At 38.2% G+C, this 12479-nt stretch overlaps 3 protein-coding genes across 5 annotated transcripts in view; all 3 read right to left on the minus strand.

Moving 5' to 3' along the window:
• Nucleotides 1-6663, minus strand: part of baiap2l2b (BAR/IMD domain containing adaptor protein 2 like 2b) — a 10414-nt gene extending 3751 nt beyond the window's left edge. The window contains exons 1-9 of one of the 3 annotated variants that reach the window (XM_077569864.1): nucleotides 5814-6663; nucleotides 5640-5715; nucleotides 4657-4743; nucleotides 3260-3321; nucleotides 2148-2219; nucleotides 1988-2077; nucleotides 1741-1872; nucleotides 1447-1551; nucleotides 1248-1350 (exon numbers count right to left, since the gene is read on the minus strand). In XM_077569864.1, the coding sequence (XP_077425990.1) occupies nucleotides 1248-1350; nucleotides 1447-1551; nucleotides 1741-1872; nucleotides 1988-2077; nucleotides 2148-2219; nucleotides 3260-3321; nucleotides 4657-4743; nucleotides 5640-5715; nucleotides 5814-5867 (781 nt within the window). In that variant the 5' untranslated portion in view covers nucleotides 5868-6663. Of the gene's footprint in view, nucleotides 1-1247; nucleotides 1351-1446; nucleotides 1552-1740; nucleotides 1873-1978; nucleotides 2078-2147; nucleotides 2281-3259; nucleotides 3322-4656; nucleotides 5615-5639; nucleotides 5716-5813 lie in introns of those variants that run through there. The other 2 variants (XM_077569863.1, XM_077569866.1) reach the window with 2 other exon arrangements.
• A 150-nt stretch (nucleotides 6664-6813) lies between these two features.
• fam20cl (family with sequence similarity 20 member C, like) overlaps nucleotides 6814-12479 on the minus strand; it is a 43435-nt gene continuing 37769 nt past the window's right edge. Inside the window, exons 9-11 of the mRNA XM_077569862.1 lie at nucleotides 9075-9156; nucleotides 8939-8998; nucleotides 6814-7736 (exon numbers count right to left, since the gene is read on the minus strand). Of these exons, the coding sequence (XP_077425988.1) occupies nucleotides 7463-7736; nucleotides 8939-8998; nucleotides 9075-9156 (416 nt within the window). The 3' untranslated portion in view covers nucleotides 6814-7462. The remainder of the gene's footprint in view (nucleotides 7737-8938; nucleotides 8999-9074; nucleotides 9157-12479) is intronic.
• Nucleotides 9544-12479, minus strand: part of dnhd1 (dynein heavy chain domain 1) — a 34486-nt gene continuing 31550 nt past the window's right edge. The window contains exons 45-46 of the mRNA XM_077569860.1: nucleotides 11787-12403; nucleotides 9544-10820 (exon numbers count right to left, since the gene is read on the minus strand). Coding sequence (XP_077425986.1) covers nucleotides 10452-10820; nucleotides 11787-12403 — 986 coding nt within the window. The 3' untranslated portion in view covers nucleotides 9544-10451. The remainder of the gene's footprint in view (nucleotides 10821-11786; nucleotides 12404-12479) is intronic.

Below are 12479 nucleotides of genomic sequence, written 5' to 3' on the forward strand. Positions count from 1 at the left end.
TGCCAAAGAAACTCGCTGTAAATAAGTTTGCTGGTTCTTAAAACTTTTATATCAAATAACAACTAATTTAAAAAAACATGTTTTTCCAAGTGCAACCATAAGAAGCAAATTGTAAATGCATTATAGGCCCATAGTTGGAAGTGTTCATCAAAAACAAGGCAGAGATTGCATTCCTAAAATGTATATCAAATATATGATAATAACTTTAGGCCACTGTAACATTATGCAGTTTGGAAATGCAAAAAATTATTTACAGGCTTAGGTTTTAATAAAAAAATTGTACTTGAATAAATATTTGATTAAAAAAAAAACTTCAACTAGCTCAGCTTAACAAACGATTTCACTAGATTAAAAAATAAACATTTGATTCAGTGATTCTTTGGGTAGTTTTCAGACTGGATTTGGGTTCGAATTTCCCGCCCTAAGTCTGTGGATGTGAAGTCGCAGTGTGTAAGTGAAGAAAAGAGTGTGCAGTTTAATTTTCCGGCCACACACGGCAGTCGAAAATAAATTTCCTGCATTGAGCAGCTTTAAAACAATAACAATCAGTTGATGATTGTTACTTTTCACCATAGCCAATAAAGCAATGCCTTTGAAAAAAAATTCTAGAATGGTTGCTCTGGAGAGCTACAATTCCACAAATTAGGGAATACAAATACTTGCAGTACTGGCAACCCACTCCATTAACTCATTCACTGCCATTCACAGCAATAGACGTCAAACATTTATTTGAACTATTTTTATTAATTTCCCATTTTTGTTAACAAGAGAAAGCCTAGATTTTTTTTTGGTACATTTAGAACATATATAAAATTTGGTATTAATCGTGAGTTAACTAGTGAAGTCATGCAATATTTACAATTTCAAATTGTAATTGCCTGCTGCCCCTAATTTTTAATCTTTAAAATATATATATATATATATATATATATATATATTTTTTTTAATTCATTTATTAATTTTTTTTTTTGAAGAAAATATTATTAAAAATTAGGGGCGTCAGGCGATTACAATTTTTAATCGTAATTAATCGCATGACTTCACTAGTTAACTCACGATTAATCACAAATTTTAAATCTGTTCTAATACAATAAAAAAAATTCTAGGCTTTCATACTCTTGTTAACAAAAATGAAAAAAAAAAAAAAAAACTAATAGAAATAGTTAAAATTATTTTTTTACGTCTATAGCCGTCAAACACAATCCCAGTATTTGTGCCATTGGCTACAAAAATTGCCGGACGCCCACCTCGTGAGGGCACCTTGCCCAGCGCCTGCTGCTCCCGCCTGGCCCAAGACATGTCGTCGTCTCTGGCTACCGTCTGCAGCAGGGAGCTCACGGACCCTCGCAACTGCAAAGACGTGAAAGTTTATGTCACATACATCGCTAGTTGTTAATTTAGAGTGCTGTATGTCACCGTTGTCACTCGACTTGGAATAACTCATACCTGTGCCTCTTGGTCCAAATTCGTGGGAGTTCGAGATCCGGAACTTCTGGTCTCATTGACTTTCTCCTTCCATCCCTCTGCTTTTTGCTGGAGAGATATGCCTGTCTGAATACAAATGAGAAAAGGTGATCACCTCATTAAATCCTGGCCTGATCAAACAGCAATAAGCAGAAAAAAAGGCCTGCAGCTGTTTGCTTATTAATGCCATGACTTTGCTTGTTTGTGACTTTGACAAATAATTTCTTGAGACGCATTAGATTGCTTGTGAGAACATTGCAACTTGTGCTCACTTACCTTGTTAACCAGGAAGAGAAGGGACTGGGTTAGACCGCAGTGTTTCTCTGCCAGGAAACGATATCTCCTCTCCTCCTCCTTCAGGATCTCCTGCTGGCTCTGCTTCAAGTACTGCATGTAGTCGCTGCTCTCCTAGTAACACAAACAACACACAACTTGTGTTTCTGTTCATCTAAGTGGGATTCCTTTCATGCGCAAAGCACATCGCCCCCCCCCCAAAAAAAAAAAATATGCGCACAGATGTTACCAGAGAGTCCCTGAAGGCTCCCCTTCTTAGCTGTTTCTCCAAAGCCTCTGCTTGATTCCTCACCTCCAGTTCATACACTCGCCGGCTGCCCTACAAAACGCACCGCGACCTTCAGTAAAACACATTTTCACTTTTCCACAAAGCCATTTTTGAGCCTCACGTCGATGTACTCTTCATCTAACTTGACGTTCTTCTCCATGGCTTGTAGGACTTCCACTTGGAACCATCGGAACTGTAGCAGGGAGAATGATAACATCGGTAGTCCTTTGTTTCCATCATCAGGTTTAGTGGAACTACAAATGTGTACATGTCATTAGGACCCAAGTGTGGATTTAAAGGGGAAGTCAACCTTTTTTTTCCTGACAATAATAAGTTCTATGCAGCCCCACTAGTTTAAATAAATTTGGTTAATATTGCGGAATATGAGTTAAGAAGCAAAATCCAGCAGTTTTTATCAATTTCAGAAGGCGGCCATTTTGCCACTTGCTGTCGAGTGAAAATGACATCACAGTTGCTCGGGTCTCAAATAACAACCAATCACAGCTCAGCTTCAGAAAACAAGTGAGCTGTGATTGGTCGTTGTCTGAGCCTTGAGCAACTGTGATGTCATCTTCAGTGGACAGCAAGTGGCAAACAACAACCAATAACAGTTCAGCTTCAGATAGCTGGTGAGCTGTGATTGGTCGTTGCTTGAGCAACAGCGATCTTCAGTGGACAGCAAGTGGCAAAATGGCCGTCCCCTGAGATGGATAAAAATGGCTGAATTTTGCTTCATAACTCATATTCCACAAATGTAATATTATTCAGAATGTCATGTTTAGACTAATGAGGTCACATATAACATATTATTGTCAAGAAATGTTTAATGTTGACCACTTTAACTCAAACACTCCCAGTCATTTTCACTGAAGCAATTCCCTCTACTGCAATTCCCTCCAATTTGCAGCAATTAGCATGAGAATATAGCTAAGTTTCATCATTATTCACAAATCTTGTTAAAACAGTGGGTAAATGAGCTTTTTTCGATCTCTTTTGCTCTGCTGCCACCTGCTGGGCATATTTGTAATAACTACCATTTCTTTAACCGTTCTCTGCAGTTGAGAGGCTACATCAAAATCTTCTGTATGCGCTAAAAAATATATATATATATATATATATATATATAAACGTATAAATACGTCTTTGGGACACTTAAAACATTTAAACTAGAACGTATATACGTTTTTGGGAGCAAATGAGTTAAGCATGTGAACGTGTATTATGTGTACTGACCACTCCCTCCATCTCAGCAGTGAGTCTCCGTTGTGTCTCAGATATCTGGATCAGGACATCCCCTGAAACAGGACCACGGACAACTTCAGTTACTATTATGACATCAAATCCAACCATTTGTGCTTGACCTCATTATGGTCACAGGTGAACTGGAGCCTATCCTAGCTGACTTGGGGCGAGAGTGGGGAACATCCTGGATTGGTCGCCAGCCAATCGCAGGGCACGTATAGACAACCTTTCACTCTCTGAGTCTTCAATGAATCAAACTAGCATGGAGGTCACACTGAAAATATTTTACAAAAATAAAAATAATAATACTTCCTTTTATCAAGAATGTTTTTTGAATGTGTGAAGATAGAGTAGATCGAGGCAGACAAGTCACACAAGTGTAAAAACGTACAAACTCTGCCTTAACCTTATAATGGTTTATAGTTTATAATAGCTAGCTGTTATTTTATTTGGACATTTGTTGTTGTTCTTTTTTAATTCAGTTAGTTTTAATAAGTTTTTTGAGTAAGTTTGTTAGTTTTTATTAGTTTAATATTTTTGAAAAGGCTTTGTTTTAGTTTATTTTTTTTTTACTAGTTTTAGTATTAGTTTGTTTAAAAATATATTTATATATATATTGTATACGTCAAGTTCAAGATTAAAAGAAATGTCACTAAGTATTGTGCAATAAAGTAAACTACAATTATCAAACAACTTAACTGGATTCTTTTGTAGCTACGGATGTACCCCAATAACAAAATAAATACATTGAAAAAGAACTCAGAAACTCTCGCATGACATTAATTGCCAAAAACAAAAATTAAGGAAATTAGCTTTTTTAAGTTGTCGATTTAGTTACTTGTTTGAAAAAAAACCAAACACATTTCCGCTTCTATTTTATTTCATTAATGAAAATGTTTCTTGAAATCAATTTTCTTCGTTGGCCTGCAGAATGACATGTGACGTGCTTTGCAAATAAATAAATAATTCAAAAAGTGATGAAATCACAAAAAAAGGTCACCAACCAAATGTTAAGTTGAACCCTTCAAAAATGTGCTGCTGGTGAGGACGCAGGTATTGGGACTGAATGAGTGAGCACTTCGAAAACAAAACAAAAAACGCTCCCCCTTCCCCATCAATAATTGAGCTCACGTCACTCAACAGGGACCGCTCCATCAAACTGCGGCACGATGACCTTCTCAAATTAGCTAAAGCACCAGAAGCACGTGGGACTGAACACAATGACATGTCCCGGTGGTCATAGTGAAAGTGACACTAGTGGAAAATACTGTAAGGCACTCGTGCGCTCACAGAAGTGCAGTCATGACAAGGTAAGTACGTGGGATAAAAACGCTTAGCATTATAATAAGGATTTTTGTTGTTGATTGTTGTCTACTTTCATAACTTACCGAGAGAGCGGGAAGATAGTGTGTGAATTGCCTGGTCGCCCATCTTGGCTACAGCACTGAAGTAGGCCTCGCTACAAACAGCTAACGCTGTAAAAAAAAAAAAAAAAATACACAGAAAAACGGAAAACGGTAACACCATGTTGGAAACTCTGAGCTCATTACTACAAAATACAAATTTGCAAAGAATAAATGTGCAGATGTGTCAACCAACTACTCCGACGTTACACAAATAACACTCTAAAAAATGAAAACCTGAAAATGGAGCGGCTGTTGGGGAAACTCACACATTTAACACTCTAAAAAATGAAAACCTGAAAATGGACCGGCTGTTGGGGAAACTCACACATTTAACACTCTAAAAAATGAAAACCTGAAAATGGACCGGCTGTCGGGGAAACTCACACATTTAACACTCTAAAAAATGAAAACCTGAAAATGGAGCGGCTGTTGGGGAAACTCACACATTTAACACTCTAAAAAATGAAAACCTGAAAATGGAGCGGCTGTTGGGGAAACTCACACGTTTAACACTCTAAAAAATGAAAACCTGAAAATGGAGCGGCTGTTGGGGAAACTCACACATTTAACACTCTAAAAAATGAAAACCTGAAAATGGACCGGCTGTTGGGGAAACTCACACATTTAACACTCTAAAAAATGAAAACCTGAAAATGGAGCGGCTGTTGGGGAAACTCACACATTTAACACTCTAAAAAATGAAAACCTGAAAATGGAGCGGCTGTTGGGGAAACTCACACATTTAACACTCTAAAAAATGAAAACCTGAAAATGGAGCGGCTGTTGGGGAAACTCACACATTTAACACTCTAAAAAATGAAAACCTGAAAATGGAGCGGCTGTTGGGGAAACTCACACGTTTAACACTCTAAAAAATGAAAACCTGAAAATGGAGCGGCTGTTGGGGAAACTCACACATTTTTAACTGTTCTTCGTTGTTACACTTTGTTCATTCAAACACATACCCTGGAAAGCTTTGACATAGCTGTTACCCAACGCAACCAGCTTCTGAAGGCCAGGGTTGAATTGTTCCATCAGATTCTGCAGTAAGAAAAATAAGCATGAACGTACGTGAGTTCTGCTCTCAAGTCGAAAAGCCAAAAAGTGGTACTGAGACAGAATACAAAATTGGAACTCACAGAATAGACAGATAAGGTGGATCTGTGCAGCTGGTCACTGCTGGTTCCCGACATGGTGCCCGATGGGAGAAATCCTTTTTTCTGCCCTTGGCTAGATATACTTGCGTTAAAAAATTCAGCTCAGCCTGTGGATTAGAGCGGGCAAGCGGTCGAGGGCGAGAGAAAAGGGAGCAGGTGCCATCGATATGAGCTGCCAGGTGAATTATTGATTAGCATGCCTGAAAGGAAAGGAGGCAGAGGACAGCCAGCGAGCCAACGAGCTGCGAAGCGGCCTCATTATGTTTTATGATGAAAACTAACTGACTTTATTACACACATAAAAATAGTGGTAACGGTGCTTCAAGGGTAACTAAGAGTCTTTAAACCAACTTTTAAGCCTTCGTGAGGGAATGTAAAATACTCAAAGCTCAGAAAAGGTTTGCTGGTCATGACCCCTCAAAACAGGCTTCATCCAATTCCTATAGTGCTTGTCCTCATTAGGGCCTCAGTTGAAACTCTTACTACTCTCAATTAGATGCAGATGCTAATACATTAGCAACAATAACTTAACCCGTGGGCAGTATTTTATTTTGAAATGGCTTGGTCAGAACCAACAAAAAGCCAAAAAATGGTCACAATAACGCCTAGGGGTTAAATAAATAAATACATTGAACAGTAATACAGGAAGAAAATTCATACCCCGAACCTAAGAACCATGAGGCAGACATGCTAACTACGAGAGGCTGCCAAGGTTAATTTCAGTGAGAGAAAAAAAAAATACGGGTGGTAAAGTGTGACATAATCTTGATCCTTGCGATATTTCAACAAAAACGTGCCCAAGGCAAGTCATCAAAACACCAGCAGACTCTTTTAAAAGAGCCATAAAGCAGTCATGGATTTGCATTCATCAAATATGAATGTATCTGACTGACTAAAAACAGATATTTAATTAAAAGAAAAAAGAAACTATTTCCTTTCCAGCTATACAATAACTACATTGAACACAAAATACTGTACACTATATTGAAAAAGCTACACACTTTTATTCAACTGACTGTCAAAACAACATGTGCATGTGTTCCAGAGCACAAAGCAAGGTGTACAAAGCGATGCTTGAATGACTTTGTGTGGGAAGAGCTGAAAATTCCTGACCTTAGTCTCACCAAATACTTTTTATGTGAACTACAATGGCGAGAATGCCCGGGGGACCAAATATTTTACTGTATGTGAGAATATAAAAAAATAAAGACTTTAACGCACTGAATTGCTACATGACACAATAAGTTATGTCTTGCTAAAAATGCAAAATTATAGTGGTTAAAATAAAATACATGGAAATGGCATATTGCAGCCCCATAGTGCTTATTTTGGTAAGGATGGGTTGGCCACCAGGGGGCGTTATACAACAGACATACAGATGCAAACAAAGTTTTACAACTCAGCTGCAGTAGTAGAAGTTTTACCATTTGTGCTCAAATATCAACTGCTTAGTATATAACAAATATATTGGTGCTAGTTTCGTTACCCCGATAACCACTAGAGCAATTTGTGTTAGCAGGAAGCTAGCGGACTTTCCTAAGGCAAAGTCATGTGGTTGTTTTAAATGATAGTACGATAATAAGAATTGCTCACAATCTGCCAAACTTCCTCAAATTGTATAACTTATCAAATCACTGAAGATGACGAGTTTTCATGTCCTCTGGTTGGCTGACGTCATCGTACATGACCTCGTCAGCCCCGCCCACACCGTGCTTCTCCACACAACGACTTACGGCATCCAGCACGGTTTTCAAGCGCCGATCCAGAGCGGCGAGGTGAGGCTCCGTCAGCAGCGGGGCCACGGCGTGCAGAGGGTCGTGGGAAAGCGAGTCCCGCATGACATCGCTGAGGCGATACTGCGGCCGGGAGAGGAGGCGCAGGCGGAGCCAGGTGGAACGACGGATTCTAGAAGAGCAAGGGGATGAGAGAGCGGAGATAAGTGGTTAAACATTTTAAACGGAACTTCTAAAGCAGTATTTCACAACCACAAGAATTCATCAGGTGTACTGCGGGAATTCTCATGTCATTTTAACCAACAATGAGTCATCTATTTTTGACCCTATGCCAACATCGTGACATGCAGAACAATTAACTCATTCACTGCCATTGACGCCTTTAAACGTCCAAAAATAATTTTAACTGTTTCTATTAGTTTAAAAAAAAATCCACTTTTGTAAAAAAAAAAAAAATAATATATATTTTTTTTTTTAAAGAAAAGATTACCAAAATTAGGGGCGTCAGCCAATTAATATTTTTAATTGTAATTAATTGCATGACTTCAATAGTTAACTACGATTAACGATTAATCACAATTTGATATCTGTTCTAAATGTACATTATTTTTTTTCTAGGTTTTTATACTCTTGAAAAAATGTTAAACTAATAGAAATAGTTCAAATGATTTTTGGACGTCTATAGGCCTCAATGGCAGTGAATGAGTTCAAGTGGAAGTCAACTTTAAACATTCCTTGACAATAATATGGTATATGTGACCTCACTGGTCTAAACATGACATTCTGATTAATATTACATTTGTGTAATATGAAGCAAAATTCAGTCGTTTTTATCCATCTCAAGGCAGCCATTTTGCCACTTGCTGTCGACTGAAGATGACATCACAGATGCTCAGGAAACGACCAATCACAGTGCACCTGTTTTCTGAAGCTGTGCTGTGCTTGGTTGTTACCTGAGACCTGAGCAACATTGATGTCATCTTCTGTCGACAGCAAGTGGCAAAATGGCCGCCCCCTGAGATGGATAAAAAATGTTATTTTTTTTTATCTATTTTTCTGCTTAACTCATATTCCACTAACACAATATTAACCAGAATACCATATTTAGACAATATTAGAAAATGTTGTCCCAAAAATTGGGTGTTGAATTCCCCTTTAAGCAAAATTTCTATATAAGCAGGTTCCAACGGGATTCAAACCCAAATCCAATTACTTTGAAATTTGAAAAAATTAAGGTCTAAACCGCATCCCTCAATGGATGATGATCAACATTCAGTGGTTCATCTTTAATAATATATATTTTTTTTAAGTCTGTTGCTAAGCAGAAGTGAAAGGTGGCAATAATAATAATAATAATTTACTTCATATTTGTACCTGCAACACTGCTCTAATGGCACCAAAATGGACGGCTCGTCTTTGGAGTGGCGCCCGAATCTACATCGACAACACAGTGACGGCATAAAGTCGCTTGAGTAAAACAGCACGGATACGTTAGAAATTCTGTACTCACGCCCGGCCGTTGTCGAGGTGCAGCAGGAAAGTGTCATTGCCGAACTTCTCGAACGTTTCGTAGTGGTGTCTGTCCATGTTGCCTAGAGGACGAGTCAGAAGAGCAGGACTTAGCAAGACCCACTGTTTCGATTGAGGAGTCATTCATCATACTGAAAAGGGGATCGCAGCACCATTACACCACATCGCTAACGAACCATGGACTTTTGAAAAGACACATTCAAGGTCAGTAAACTTGTGGAGGGAAATTAAACATGGTTAAGGTTTCCTGTTTACCTGCAAAGTTGCAAAAGATCTAATACTCCAGCCTCGGATGATAAACGGTCAGAAAAAGGAAGTCATGTGTTATCAATCATTATTTAAATGAGTAATAGCTGTAATTTTCAAATTGAACTCTATGACAGTCCAGTAAAAGGCACGGGCGGCGCCTCAGCTGGTTTGTAATAAATCAAACAAAAATGATCGTCAGATATCATTATGACAAGGCAACCTTTTTAATAAAAAAAGCAACATGGACAAACTGATTCTAGAGCTAGTGTGTCACATTCATATATTTAAGGTTATGAATACATGACATTGCACAAAAAAAATAATAATTCAGTTGAACAATTCAATGTTGTATCTCTAGACGCTGTAAAAGGGCGTAATTAGGAATGTGAGTTGAAATTTATTAAAATGTGTGGGTCAAAAATAACCCAACTATGGGTTACAAAGAGACCAACCCCAATTAAGTCCGTTTGACCCAAATTATTGGGTCAAATTGACTCTAAGCATTTAACCCAATACATCCTTCAATCCAGCACTCTAAAAAACAGTTGGGTCAAAAACAACCCAACTATGGGTCAAAAAAGGACCCACCTCCCCTTGGGTCAATTTGAACCCAAATAAATAAAGAAATAAATAAATATATACATATAGAGAGAGAGAGAGAGAGAGAGAGAGAGAGAGAGAGAGAGAGAGAGAGAGAGAGAGAGAGAGAGAGAGATATTTATATATATATATTGGTCAGGGGTACATTTTATTTTTTATTTTATTTATTTTTTGGGGGTAATTTGAAATCTAGAGAAATGCCCAGAGGCCCATATATTAAAAATATTAAAACCAATATTTTTTTTAGAGACAATGCAAGCTAAGAAGGTAACCGAGAGATGAGAAACAAACTTGATGACAGATTATTGCTTTAATTTTTTTTTTTGATTTAAGACATGGACAAAACCAACCAGCTAATGTAATTGTTGGCTGGTCGAAGTTACCAGAGAACAAGGGTTATTTTTGACCCAACTGTTTTTAGAGTGGGTTGAAAGAACTATTTGACACTCCTGTCCTACTGTTACCGCTCAGATGCAGTACTTTTACGGGATCTTTGCGTAAAAGGCTACTAATAATCCAGTGCATCACCGAGCCTACTCACTAGCCGAACCTTCCGTAAACTACACAAGGAAGGCTCTAACTCGGTGGGAAGCGGGACCGTTGCGATTATGCTAAAGTCATCTCGCCCCTCCTCTCCAGTGTCCGAGTCCTCCAGATAAATCGGACAGTGATAAACTTGATCGGCCTTCAGATACCGCGGGAAGTATTCATCTTTCACTTGTGCGGTGACGCAAATGAGAGGCATTTTGCTGGGCTCGGGAGAGAGAGATTTTTGTAAGGCCGTCCTCTTCAAGTCCCATAATGCTCCTCTTAGTTCCAGGTCGCACAAGTCCACTATATCCTTTGGACGTGGGGTGAATAATGGATCGTCGCGAACCTGGAAGGATGAGAAGAAGGTTATCGTCTCAGTCATGAAAGGTGATAGGGATGATATATCAGAGGTTCGATGGCCGAGGTACAAGTGAGTTTTTGTTGTCACTTTGTAAACTCTCTTCAAATGTATTCCTTATTCTTCTGTTGAGAGAAAACTAGACAGGTGGATTTGAATAAATCAGAATATCCTAGAGAAGTTCATTTACTTTGATAGATTTTTTTTAAAATTAAAAAAGTGAAACTCATACATGATAATATTAATCATCAATATTATACAAAATAAAACAAAATCATGAACTACAGTATTTCACTGTGAATCTATAATGAAAGTTTCACTTTTTGAGTTAAACTAGCTTTCCACGATCATTTAATTTGTTGTGACGCATATTAAAAAGACAAAACAATGGAACTATAAAGTTCAACACCCTATCTAGTGGCCCAAATTTATGACGGCATATTAGATTCACGTATTATTATTTTTTTCAAAGGGGGGAATAATATTCTGAGAAAAAAAAAACTCATAAATTTGCCACTTTATAAAGGCGCAAATTTGCCACTTAAGCCGCAAATGTACAAGTTTTTATAAACATATATATTTTTAAAGGTTGGGGGCAATATATCTTTTTCTTTTTCTTTTTTTTACTAAAAAAAAAAATAAAATAAAATAAAAATAACAAAAAATAAATTAAATAAAAACTATAATAAAATTAAATAAAAATAACTTGCAAATTTGCGAGTTATTTTTTCAGAATATTGCCCCCAACCTTTAAAAATATATATTTATATGTGGCCCTAATACGCCGTCGTACAAACTCAACCCATTTTTTTTTAAGGAAAATTAAGCATTCACACACTTTTGAAATCCAAATTTCAGGATGAACTCGATTTCATTTATCCATTACTAAACCATGACTTTTTCTTGCAACTTTAAAATCTGTTTCGGTGTCATTTCAACATCAATAAGCTTTACCTCAAGGTGTAGAACGATATCACTGATGTACTTATGATGCACTTGAGCGGCTTTTCTCATCAGCGCCACCAGGAAGCCCTTGGCATTGGCGAAAGCAGACAGCCGGTAGGCAGCGCGAGGCGCCGTATCGTTGTCGCGCCACACATAAGCGCTGAGCAGCTCTGCCCGTCTCTGCAAACGCGACAATGCGGTGAGTGTGGGGAGGGACAGAAAGGTCGCCGTCATGTATCGAAGTGGCTGTTGGAGCCGAGAGAGCAGCAAGGACACTGAGTCACTCAGCTCTTGCCACTCGTCCAGTAGGAAGTCATAAAGAGGACTTTGGAAAACAGCTCCGGCGTTTCTTGATCGGATTTCGTTTTGGTGTGTGATGTAATCCTGCAGGGTATGCAGACGCTCTCGAGCCTGGCTAAGTTCCGGCAGCACCGCCAACACACTGCTAGGAAATGCAGCAAGCCCTTGAGGAATCTGTGAGGCCTGGAGCATCTTGTTCAGATTGTGACTGTTGACTTTCACTATTTCAGCTTCCACATCGGCACTGAATCCCAACAGGAGAGGTTCACTGATATCCATGGCACGTAGAAGCTGTCGATCCACCATTCGTTGGAGTTTGGCAAAATCTAAAAGCATAAAATAAAAATACATTATTCAAAATCAAAACTTTTTTCCATTTATGTATAGGTCATATTCTTTTTA

The sequence above is a fragment of the Vanacampus margaritifer genome, chromosome 7 (assembly GCF_051991255.1).
Source record: "Vanacampus margaritifer isolate UIUO_Vmar chromosome 7, RoL_Vmar_1.0, whole genome shotgun sequence".
In the NCBI taxonomy this organism is placed as follows: Eukaryota; Metazoa; Chordata; class Actinopteri; order Syngnathiformes; family Syngnathidae; genus Vanacampus; species Vanacampus margaritifer.